This window comes from Megascapheus bottae, chromosome 13 (genome assembly GCF_031878675.1).
Source record: "Megascapheus bottae isolate mThoBot1 chromosome 13, mThoBot2.hap1, whole genome shotgun sequence".
NCBI lineage: Eukaryota > Metazoa > Chordata > Mammalia > Rodentia > Geomyidae > Megascapheus > Megascapheus bottae.
Genome location: NC_143521.1, coordinates 30,903,220 through 30,915,078, shown reverse-complemented (window position 1 = coordinate 30,915,078; position 11,859 = coordinate 30,903,220). Strand labels below are relative to the sequence as shown.

General features: G+C 53.2%; 1 protein-coding gene across 1 annotated transcript in view; it reads left to right on the top strand.

The window, feature by feature from the left end:
* Positions 1–3,758: 3,758 nt before the first annotated feature.
* The window catches only part of Pdgfra (platelet derived growth factor receptor alpha), a 41,566-nt gene continuing 33,465 nt past the window's right edge, over positions 3,759–11,859 (top strand). Inside the window, exons 1-3 of the mRNA XM_090343587.1 lie at positions 3,759–3,954; positions 9,317–9,377; positions 10,706–11,023. Coding sequence (XP_090199713.1) covers positions 9,329–9,377; positions 10,706–11,023 — 367 coding nt within the window. The 5' untranslated portion in view covers positions 3,759–3,954; positions 9,317–9,328. The remainder of the gene's footprint in view (positions 3,955–9,316; positions 9,378–10,705; positions 11,024–11,859) is intronic.

Genomic DNA, 11,859 nt, shown 5'->3' with positions numbered 1-11,859 from the left:
CGTCAACCACCCCCCCTTCCCTCCCTCTCCCCCCCCCCCCGTCCCTCGCCAGCCACCCCCACCCCATCTGGTCTGCTTCTCCCCGCCTCCCAGTTGTTGTTGAAGTTTGGGGGTTGGGACAGGACCCCTTGATTGCATAAGAGCAAAAGGCGAAATCTGGAGACTTGAGAGATTCCATGTGCAGTGAGTTCGAGGGTAACTTTTATTTTGAAGAGGCTGAAGGGAGGGGGGGCTTCATTTCCTGACAGCTATTTACTTAGAGCAAATGATTAGTTTTAGAAGGATGGACTATAACATTGAATCAATTACAAAACGCGGTTTTTGAGCCCATTACAGTTGGAGCTAGAGGGAGAGAAACAGAGACTGGAACTAAGGAGAGGGTTGGAGGCCTTGGGCGGCTGTTCTACCCCCATGCTTAGGATTTTCCTTGTGGATTGACAGTCGGAGGAGGTAAGGGAGAGGGGAAAAAAAAATTGTTTCTGAGGGAAGTGCTTGATCAGATCTTGGAGCTGGAAGACACGAAAGCACTTCAAATTTTGAGCAATGAGGGGGGGGGAATGGAAAAAAAAATAGAGCTGATTCCAGTTGTGTGCCCAGAAGAGTAATTTTTTTTCTGACTAAAACTTCATTGGGCAGAGGGAATAACCATATAGTTAGAAAGCCTGGAGGTTAACACACACACACACACACACACACACACACACACACACTCACTCACACTTTCCAGACTTTTTTAAAAGTAGTGTTTTTCTAAGAACCCTATGGCCTCGCAAAGAAATTTGTTTAGGCTTACATTTTTGAGGCTTACATCTCTTTCGGGGTGGGGGTGGATCCTGGGATGAAGACCAAGGAAGGCTGGGGGAGGAGGCAGAGGGCTTTGCCCTCGTCTTGGCAGTGAGTTCTGGAGGCGACAGGTTTTTAATGACTATTTTCATTCGGTGCCCGGCAGTTTGGTGGGACAGCGCTGCAGTCTGTGGGGTGGGTGGGGGGGTCGTGTAGCTTGGTGTTGGTGTCGCGCCGAGCGGGGCGCGGGACGGGTTTGGGAGGCAGGGGAGGTGTGAAGGGCTCAAATGGAGGAGACTGGACTTTAGGTGCCAGCGGATTGCACATGGCGCCAGCCGAGCGCGCGTAATTACTGGACGGCACTGTTCCTAGTGCAAGCCAGGGGCCAGACCAGACTCGGGACGGCGGTGGCTGCTGCCAGGCCGGGGCAGAGAAGAGCGTGGCGTGTGTGTGTGTGTGTGTGTGGATATTTGAGAATCTACCCGGGTCTAGCCAGGCGAGAGGACCCGCGGGCTCCCGCCCTGCGGTGCGCTCGGATCGCGGGTCCGGAGGCGGCGGCGGCGGCGGCGGGGCGGGCGACGCTCCCGGGGTAATGACAAACACATTTGGCCCCGGAGTGAAGAAGTCGCCGGTGCCTCACATTCCAGCAACTGGGATTTGAGGAATTCGGAGCGGCACGCCGGCCGGGGGGCCCTCATTGTGCGCCGTGGACCCCACCCCCGGCGGGCTCTCACCCTCTCCTTCCTCCGTGGAATCTTTATTATTTTCTCCTGCCGTGCCCTGGGCCGGGTGGCGGCGGCTCTCGATCGCGGCCTCGAGCCGGAAAGAGGCGAGGTCTCTTGGAAAGTGCTGACTGAGAAGTTCAGGCCTGCGGTCGGTCGACGGACGCGCTGGGGTGCAGGTAAGACCGAGGGGTGACAGGCAAAAGTGTATGTCGCCACCCGAGCGCGGGACTTTCTCCTCCCCGCCCCGGACTTCTCTGGCGCCGGGCTGCGTGGCAGTGGCGAGGGCGCGCACTCGCGCGGATGCGTTGTCCTCCCTCCCAGAGGCTCCTCTTCCCCGCCCGGGTCTCCCTGTCGAGATCGGTTTAGACCCCGGAGGGGAACCGCTTCCCTCGTGCCTGGGCAGCGGGCAGGGTTCGGTTCTGTTTGGAAAGAGTGTCGGCCGCTCGCCGCCGAGGGAGAGGGGGACGCGACCCCAGGAAGCGCTGACCGGAGCCCGGGCGCCCGGGGCCAGGTGTGCGGGAGCTGCCCGGGTCAGGAAGGAAGCGCAGAGTCGGGCCGAGGGTCCCGCGGCCGCCCGCCGCCCCCGCCCGGGGCCCCTCTTCCACCGCGGGGACTGCCTGCGGGAGCCCGTCATCCAGCGCGCCCCCGAGGGCCGGAGGAGAAGCCCGGCTGGGGAGAAAACCTGGACGATCCCCGCGGGTCTGGGCCGCGCCGCGCCTCGGGGTCTCTCGGGAAAGCCCCGAGCTGGGCGGTGTGGGAAGTGGCCTTTTGGCTCCGTGACCCAATTGCTCAATGTTTGGGACGGACTTACATGGGTCATCTTAGAACCTGGGAGTTTGGAGGAGTCAGAGAGCCCGTCCAGGACCCCGCAGTCCGCCAGGATAATACCCTCCAACTTCGCGAGCCTCGGGGGTCGAGAGTGGGGCGCGTCTGGGCTCCGCACCCCGCCTGCCGCCCCGCGGGCCGGGTTTTTACCTAACCCTTCTCGGGTCCGGCGAGCGGGACCCTGCGCCCCCCTCCCCTCCCCTCCAAACTCCTTTGATGGGGGGCGGGGGGCGCTTTTCGATGTCCCTACAGGCCCAGACCTATCGGGTCCCGCTCTGACACTCGCCCTGCTTTGGAGCTCTTGTAAGGTTGGTTCTATTTGGGGCGGGGGTGAGAGCAAGACGGGGTGCGGCGGGAGTGATCCCGTCGCGGAGCCTCGACGTCCGGGTTCAGAGATCGGCAGAGGCCGGAGAGCCCCGCTCGGGCAGGGCCGTCGGCGGCGCGGCGGCCCCGTGCTTTCCCGCCGGGGCGCGGGCTGGGGCAGCCGCGGGGGCGGGGCTCGGGCCGCGCCGACCCAGCTGCGAGCGCGTCTGGCGCCGCGGCGGGCCGGTTCCCCGGTCTCCTGGGGACAGGCCGTGGGCGGCGCGCGTCCCGGGACGCGGGGGTCAGCGCTGCCCGCAGAGCTCAGTAGGCAGCGCCCCCTCTGGCCTCCGGGGAGCCTCGTGGGCCCCAGTCACTCGTGGCTGGCGGAAAAGGTGGCAGTGCGGGGAGAAAGCGTCCACGTCGGCCAGGTGACGGAAAGGTGCGGTTCCCAGGGATCCCCACGTCCCGCGCGCGCGGGTTTACCCGCTCCATGGGTTACTGGGAAGCGCGGCGCGGGGGAATCTCGAGGGATCGTGCCCAGCGGGGGTCTCTTTCAGGGGGTCAATTGCTGCCCCCCTCCCCGATTGCACTCTCGTTAGTCCTCGGCCTGCCTGTCTTTAGCTGAAGTGGCTCGGTGGCATTTTCTTTGTTTTAAACTAAAGGCCAAGCGGGTGTGGAGTCGCGATGCTAGGTAGGAGGGGACAGACGTGGAGGAGCCTCGGACGTGGGGCGCCTCCTTCCTGCTCCACGGCAGTGTCCTCTCCCTCCCCTGCGGACCGAGGGTGGCGGAGGCTGGCGGGCGCGGGGTGTGCGCGGAGGGCGGGGAGGCCGCTGGGTGCGGTGGGCGCCGGAGCACGCCCGGTGGAGAGCTGCAGGGGCGCGAGCTGGGCGCGCCCTGGCGGCCCCGCTAGCCCGGGGTTGGGCCCTGGGAGGTGGGACGCAGTGTGGCTCTCGGGCCCGTAGGAGGCGCTGGCGCGCGCCTGTAACCCTAACCCCGCCACCCCGCCCAGCCCCTCTCAGGTCTCCGCCGAAAACAATGCGATCGTCCTGAGTCCAGCCCGGGGCGCGCCGGCCTCCGCAGCTCCGAGGCTCCGAGCACGGGGGGGGGGGGTTGTGCGGAGTTCCCAGAGCTGGCCCGAGTGAACCCAGCCCATCGAGCCGCGGAGAGTGCAGGGGACGTGGAGGGGGAGGCAGCCGAAGCGGCGTTGTCTGTGTGTCTGTGTGGCGAGGTCCGGGACGAGAGGTGCCCGGGCGCGGACGCTGGTCGGAGCTGCGGGTGTCGGCAGCCCAAGGCGCGGACCGCGGCGGAGCCAGCCCGGTAAGATCCGCGGGGTTGCGGCGCCCCCTAGTGAGGTCCCGGAGCGCGCTCGGGCGCAGCGGTGCGGGAGCGCAGTGCGGGTGTCAGCGGCCCCCTAGCTGTTAGGCTCATCTGGCTCTCATTTGCCTTTCTCGGAGGCGTGGAATGGACGCTCTGCAGGCCCCCTGTGGGCCTGGGGGGAGGGGAGGGGTGGGGAGAGTGGGGGGAGCTTTGATTTGGGTTGGAGATTTGGGGTGACACGCACCAAGTCTCCTGGCCTTGCCCGCGGCCTGTGGCTGTTCGTGTCTTTGTTTTTGTTTGTTTTACGATCCCGCATGATTGTGCAAGTTGAACACTGGTTTCCAGTCCGTTGGGCTGACCCCACCCCAACCCCGGCGAGTGGGTGCCAGCAGAGTGGGCATTGAGGTCTAGGAAGGGCGTCGTGACGGGGTGGTGGTTGTGCTCCAGGCGTGGTCTCCCTTCCCTGACCAAGGCGCTGGAGCTTAGGTTTCCCTCCCCCCCCCAACCCGAGTACAGTGTCCTTCAAAACAGTTTCGGCCTGGGTGGACAGCAATGTCTTCCTGGCTCCCGACTGTCTGGCGTGAGCCCTCTAGGTGGTGATGACGGTGATGGAGATAAAGTTGACCTTACCCATCTTGGATCTCAAAAGAGATTTAGGCATTTTCAACAACAGTGTTGCCATTTCGCCTCCCATGCTGTAGCTTGCGATTGTGGCTGTAGCTTGCGATTGAGGCTACCACGAAAGCAAAAAGTACAGTGTAAGAGAGGACGAGATTGTAAATTAAAAGTTGGGATATTTTAGGTTGGAATTGGTCGCCTTGGCGCTTGCTTTTCCTTGAACCTCGGGATGCTCATGTCTTTCCTTAGACCAACACTGCCATCTGCTGGCCACTCGGAGGAACTGCCATGTCCTTATGCGTGGGCTAACCGGAGATTGCAAACAATCCATCCCGCAGATGGATTTTTCACTCTGAAATCACTGGATGGGCAAAGTTTATTTTGTGGACATTTCTGTAATTTTCTGCCCTTTTCTGAGTGGTTGGTGCAGGAACATGAAATCTAGGTCCTTGCCTGTGCTAGCTAAGCAAATGCTGTACTATTCAGAGACATCATCGGCCCTGTGCTTTAATTGTTAATCGTTTTACATCTGTATAATGTACAGAGGGTTTACTTACCTCCGGGCTGATCTGCTAGGAAGATAAGTGGGCATTTAGTTTCCTGTTTTTAAGTGAGTGGCTATTACATGCTGCTATTCCTAAGGTTGTCCCGTTTTTCAGAGTTACATCAATTTGGAAACAATCCGAAGGAAGTGTCATTTTTTCTCCTACAGCTGGATATCTGGTGCGGGGTGGAGGAGGTGGGTGAACAGAAAGGTTTATGGACTCAGATTGTTCCCATGTAAAAGTTCTCCAGCCGCCACCCATCCCTGGAATGTGTAATGGACTAAAAAGATCAAAACAACAGCAGGGTCTGCTTGGGTCTGAAATCACACTCTGGTCTGGAAAACAGAGTGGTTGCCATTGACACAGACCTGATTTTGGCCTCCCGAGAAGAAAACAAGATGTGTAATTTTCAGTTAGAATTAACTTAGGAGAGCTGAAATTAACGCAACCTCGGAAATCTGAGCATTGAGGTCACCAGAGGCTGTAGGGTGGTGAGAGTCTGCTGTGGTCTTTAATTGTGCCAGGGTGGGGTGAAATTCAATACCCACTGGTTCTGCAGTGGGAAACATTGGTGGCAAAGCTGGTGTATGGATCAAGTCAAGCCCTTGCATTGCTTGCTTCCGTTATGCTTTAGCCTACCATGTCGTCTTTGGTTATAAAGTCATGCTCAGGAGCTTCTCACTTGTTTGCAGGGGATGAGATGGCATACTTAAAGAGAACTGGTAAAGTGGTGCTCACGGGAAATCTCAGCACAGAGGCCCGGACAGGAGAATCTCATTTTGAAGTCAGTGTGGGCTATGCAGTGAGACTCTCTCAGAGAGAGCAAGAGAAAATGGAGGGAGAGGAAGAGAGCAAAAGAGACAGAATGAAATGAACAATAGCTGTGATCTGATTTGTATCTCTGTGTGGGACTGTTGGCTACTCTGATAGCTGATATGTAAGAGAGAGAGGGAGTGTGTGTGTGTGTGTGTGTGTGTGTGCATATGGGCACACACGCTTGCACACACACACATGCCAGTGCTGGTATTTGAATGCAGGGCCTGGATGCTGTCCCTTAACCTTTTTGCTGGAGGCTGGCCCCCTACCACTTGAGCCACAGTTTCACTTCTGGCATTCTTCTGGTTAACTGGCGCTAAGTATCTCAGGGGCTTTCCTGACTGGGCTGGCTTCTCCATCCTCAGATCTCAGCCACCTGAGTGATTAGGATTATAGGCACCAACCCTAGGGTCTGGCAAGGGCTTTGCTTTCTTTTTTTTTTTTTTTTTTTTTTGCCAGTCCTGGGCTTGAGCACTGTCCTTGGACTTTCTCAAGGCTAGAGCTCTTCCGCTTGAGCCTCACCACCACTTCCGGCTTTTTCTATGTACGTGGTACCGAGGAATTGAACCTGGGTCCTCATGCATGCTAGGCAAGCACTTTAACCACTAGGCCAAACTCCCGGCCCAAGGGCTTTGCTTTCTTAGAAAAGAGGCTGAAGCAGCCATCCAGAGTCACCATTTTCAAACTCATGTCGGGGGCATGCACAGGATGTCAATAGGAAAACTCAAGCTTGTGTGATTAAAAAAAAAACATGCACAGAATATGACAGAGCAGGCAGGCATCGAATATCATTCGTTTGGTTTATAGAGGAGTCTGGCTCAGGGAGGTAGTGGATGAATGCTCGACTTGTGCTCCAGGGTGGTATCTGTGTTTTTCTGAGAGATGGAAAGCAGAGGGAAGAGGATGGGGAGAAGCTAGGCCCCCTGTTGGTGATGTTTTCCCGTGTCTCTGTTCCTCTAACCTCTGACAATACTTCTTTTTTTTTTTTCCATTTTTCTTTTTTCCCCCGTTGTGGGGCTTGAACTCTGGGCCTGAGCGCTGTCCCTGAGCTCTTCAGCTCAAGGTCACTGCCCTAACCTTTGAGCCACAGCCCCACCCTTTGAGCCACAGCTCCACTCCCTGTTTTCTAGTGGTTAATTGGAGATAAGAGTCCTATGTTCTTTAGTTCCTGGGCTGGCTTTTAGCCTCCTGAGTAGCTAGGATTACAGGCGTGAGCTACCACACCCTGCTGACAATACTTCTTGAGGTGTTAATATAGAGGATGGTGACAAACCCCCTGTAAACTTGGCATGAGAGGAAATAATATCTTGAAAGAAGATATGGTTATTATCCATGGGTCCTCTCTTTGCAGTGTTGTGTCTGCAGTGCCTCTCTGCACATCTGACTTATGACTCTGAGATGGGGGTCACTAACTGAGGTGGGCTATCACTCCCAGAGTAGAAAGGCCCTGAGAACAGCAAGACTCCCTCCCAGTGCTCCTCACTCCAGGAAAGCCTCCAAACGTCCAGTTCTTCAGGTCTCCAGCCTTCCTGGTATTAGCGCCTCCTCGTGGGGAAGACAACACTTATTCCTGAGGAAGTCATCTGCGCTGTACACGAGTCATGGACATGAACCTCTACAAATACCCTGGGTTTCTAGCCAGGGAGCAGCTGTTATCAGAGACAGGAGTTTGAAATCTTTAGCAAATACATGTTGATGCCCAGGATTCACACCATTATTCCTTGCTTGGAGGCTCTGTTTCCATTGCCATTTTGGATGTCAGTAAATAATCCCCTTGGCTTCAGGTCCACTCTATCTGGACACACAGAAGGAAATTGGATGGGGGCCTGGCTAGGATAGAATGGTCTGCTGAGCCTGTTCTGTAAATGCATGGGGCTCAGCATTACTTGAGAGATGCATCGTTGGCTAGCCTGGAGGCAGAAATACAGGATATAAACGTGATAACACACAGGATGTGAGGCTGGTGCAGCAGGCCGCTTTGAAGTTGGCTAAGTGGATTATCAGCGGGAGGTTGATATTTCTGTGAACACGCTCACCATCCTTACTGCTAAGTGAGGTACATCAGGCGGCCAGCGTGGCTGGGACCACAGCTGGGTGGAAACCTCACATGCTGGCACCCGTCAGGATCCTCAGAAGTCCTCACCCACCCAGCACCGTGCAAATAGAACTGTGTTCACAGCACTGCCATTACCTTCCTCCCTCTGTGGTGAGCTGAGAAGGAATGCGACTCCCATTTGCATCAGGAAATAGTGGGGTAGAGACAGCAAGGCAGGGTTGAACCAATGACCTTTCCTCAAGAGAGACCCTGTGGTGGAGTGGAAGCAACATGGCTTTTGCTGCTCACAGGTTTGTGTTGGAATCTTGCCTCTGCCTGAGTTATGGAGCCTCAATTGCTACTTAGAATCATCTGTGTCTTTCTCTTTCACTATCTTTCTTTCTGTCCTCTCTCTTATCTGTTTCTCTCCAATGCTCCCCTCTTCACAGCATTGCATCTCCAAGTAGATTCTGTTCCTTCTGGACTTTTCTGAAGCCAAGATCTGATTTCTGCAGGTAGGCCAATGGAAAGCATGGCCAGGCTCCATCAAGCCTGCCTCAGAGTTATTATCTGCTGGGTCCTCTCCATTAAAAAGAAACAAGGGGACACAAAACAACTTGGACTAAACAAGGCGGATGTGGAGCCCCTGCTCTTTAAAGGGGAGTCATTTGAACAAACCTTATTTGTAAAGTCAATGAGGGACAGACTGGGTATCATCAGCTCTCTGCATTGTAGGAGCTGGATTGCAATGGGGTCTAAGGTTTATCTTTTATTTTGTGCTAGTATTGGGGCTTTGCACTGTTCTTTGGATTTTTGGGGGGCTCAAGATTGGTGCCATGCCTCTACTTCTGACATTTTTGCTGGTTAATTGGAAATAGAAGAGTCACGGGCTTTTCTGCCCAGGATGGCTTTGAACCTTGATCCTCAGTGTCATTAAGACTGTCCACACTGTAGAGACTCCAAGACCACCACCACTAAAAAAGTGTTTAAAATTTAGATCTGTTCAGTCTTGAAGCTCCAGTTTGATTCTCTCTTCTTAGTCAGTCCAGGGGCTTGATCTCAGGGCCTGAGCGCTGTCCTTGGGCTTTCTCAAGGCTAGAGCTCTACCACTTGAGCCACAGCACCATTTCCAGCTTTTGCTATGTATGTGGTACCAAGGAATCAAATCCAGGTCTTCGTGTATGCTAGGCAAACACTCTACCCCTAGGCCAAACTTCCAGCCCCTAAACTGGGTCATTTTTAGACCAAAAATGAGGCCAGTAACATTTTCTATTATGCAGGTTGTGAAGAGAACCAGCCAGGAGGTTGTTTTCTATTGGCTAATTCTGTTTCTGTTTGGCGTTTGCAGTTTTCCAGAGCTATGGGGACTTCCCATTGGACTTTGCTGGTCTTCAGCTGTCTCCTCACAGGTATGCATCCTAACCTCTAGGGATCTTCACTTCTAAGTTCTGTGGGTCTGTTACCTGTGTTCTAAGCACACAGGCCAAATGCTGAGGAGGGGAGATGGAAACTACTACAAACTTTCAGTTCTCTTTCTGTATTGTACTAATTCCATTTTACAAGAGTGCCCTCTAGTGTCTATTTGGGGATATACATAGTCTTGCCATTGAAATGGTAAAAGCCCAAACTGAACAACTACCCTCTTCCAGGCCCATGGTCTGGCCTTCCTGTAGACGCAGATCAGATCAATCTAATCATGATAAAAAGAAATAAAAGACAAATAACTCTTGGGCTGAGGCGTGGCTGATGTGGCAAAATGTCTGCCTAGAAAGTGCAAGGCCTTGAGTTCAAATTCATGTATGGCCCCCAAAGAAAGAACAGAACAACAATCTTGTCCATGACATCCTACCTGCCTCAGTAAAGGATCTTGCTTATTAGCTAGCTTAGAACATCTAATTGACATAAGAGTGTTTGGATCATGGGAAGTCTTAACTCTTTCTCATCAGGAGGATATTATGCCTATTTGTTGAGACATTTTTCAGATTTCCTAAGTTTTCATTCAGGTATTAACATACTACAAAGGTTTCCCCTAAACTTGGCTGGGGGTCCCTATATTATGCTCCTAGGGAGACTGGAGACCATTGATTAATAGTGAAGTAAGTCATGCTTGTATCTCTCCTGTTTGTTTTATAGATGAGAAGTCAGACTGAACTTTGCGATTTTAAGATGAACTTAGAGCTTGGGTTTTACTTACTATTTGCTAATTAAAATCCACACCATCCTGTTTTGGTCACTGAAAGTCATTAAAGAGAGACAGCTTGCCTGGGGCCTGTAAGAAACAGAAGGCATGCACTTCTGTTCTTGAACACGAATCTGCTCAGTGTCTTCTTCCTCAGCCTCTCTGCCTTTGTTCTCAGCCCAGATCTTCTGTTGTAAATCAGGGAAACCCTCTGTGGGGCATGTGCCTGATAAAGAAGCCATGTGTACTCCATCCTACGCCATCTTGAGATATTTTATAGGCACACATAATTGACTGAAATATGGAATTGGAATCAGATGTCCTCTATCCATTTGAGCGTTGGAGGGGTGAATCTGAGGGGCCTGGTGGGGCGTCCAGACCTTTGGAACGCTTGCTGCTCTCACCAGATGCAGTGACTGTTAGAATGGAGGCCCTTTCATGGGCTTTCAGGCTCCTGGGTTTTTGCGCAGAAGCGGTCATTGTTCATATAAGGGACTACTGTGGCTTGTCTCTTCCCTTCTGATCACATCCTATTCAGAGCATGCTTTTCTTTTGCAGGGCCGAGCCTCATCTTCTGCCAGCTTTCATTACCCTCCATCCTTCCAAATGAAAATGAAAAGGTTGTACAGCTGAATTCGTCTTTCATTCTAAGATGCTTTGGGGAGAGTGAAGTGAGCTGGCAGTACCCCATGGCTGAAGAAGAGAACCCCAGCGTGGAAATCCGAAATGAGGAGAACAATAGTGGCCTTTTTGTGACGGTACTGGAAGTGGTTGGGGCTTCGGCAGCCCACACGGGATTGTATACTTGCTATTATAACCACACTCAGATGGAGGAGAGCGAGATCGAAGGCAGGCACATCTACATCTTTGTGCCTGGTGAGTGGGAAGAATCTCCTGAACACCAAGCTTCATTTCTTCTCCTCTTTTCTCTCTCATTTGCTCTCTTAAGGTCCAAAAAATGTCAACTTAGTAAATTTTTGAGGTGGGGGGGAATTTGAAAAATTTGACAACACCCATTTATTGTTGTTGTTGTTATTGTTGTTATTTGAGACAAGGTCTTCCTATGAATACCAGGCTGGCCTGGAACTTGCCATCTTCCTGCCTTAGCCTCTTGAAAGTCAGGATTATAGGTGTGTGCTACCATGCTCAGCAGAACATGCAGAATTAAATAAAGATCATTGGCAATATTATTATCAAGAAATGCTCATGGTTAACATTTTAGAATTGGACTGAATTTTGAAAATTACTTTTCTTTTTTTTTTTGGTGGGTCATGGGGCTTGAACTCTGGGTGGTGCCCCTGAGCTCTTCAGCTTAAGGCTACTGCTCCACACCTGGAGCCACAACCCCACTTCCCATTTTTCTAGAGGTGAATTGGAGATAAGAGTCTCACAGACTTTCATGTCCGGGCTGGCTTTGAAGTGCAATCCTCAGATCTCAGCTTCCTGAGTAGGTAGGATTACAGGTGTGAGCCACCTTGCCTGGTTCATATATGTGTGTGTGTGTGTGTGTGTGTGTGTGTGTAGTCAGTTGTGGCTTGAGCTCCACTCTACCACTTTGAGAGCCACTTTTGGTTTTCTGGTGGTTATTTGGAGAAAAGAGTCTCATGGACTTTTGTGCCTGAGCTGGCTTTGAACCTTGATCCTCAGATCTCAGCTTTCTGAGTTGCTAGGATTACATGTGTGAGCCACTGGTGCTTACACTTTACTCAGCA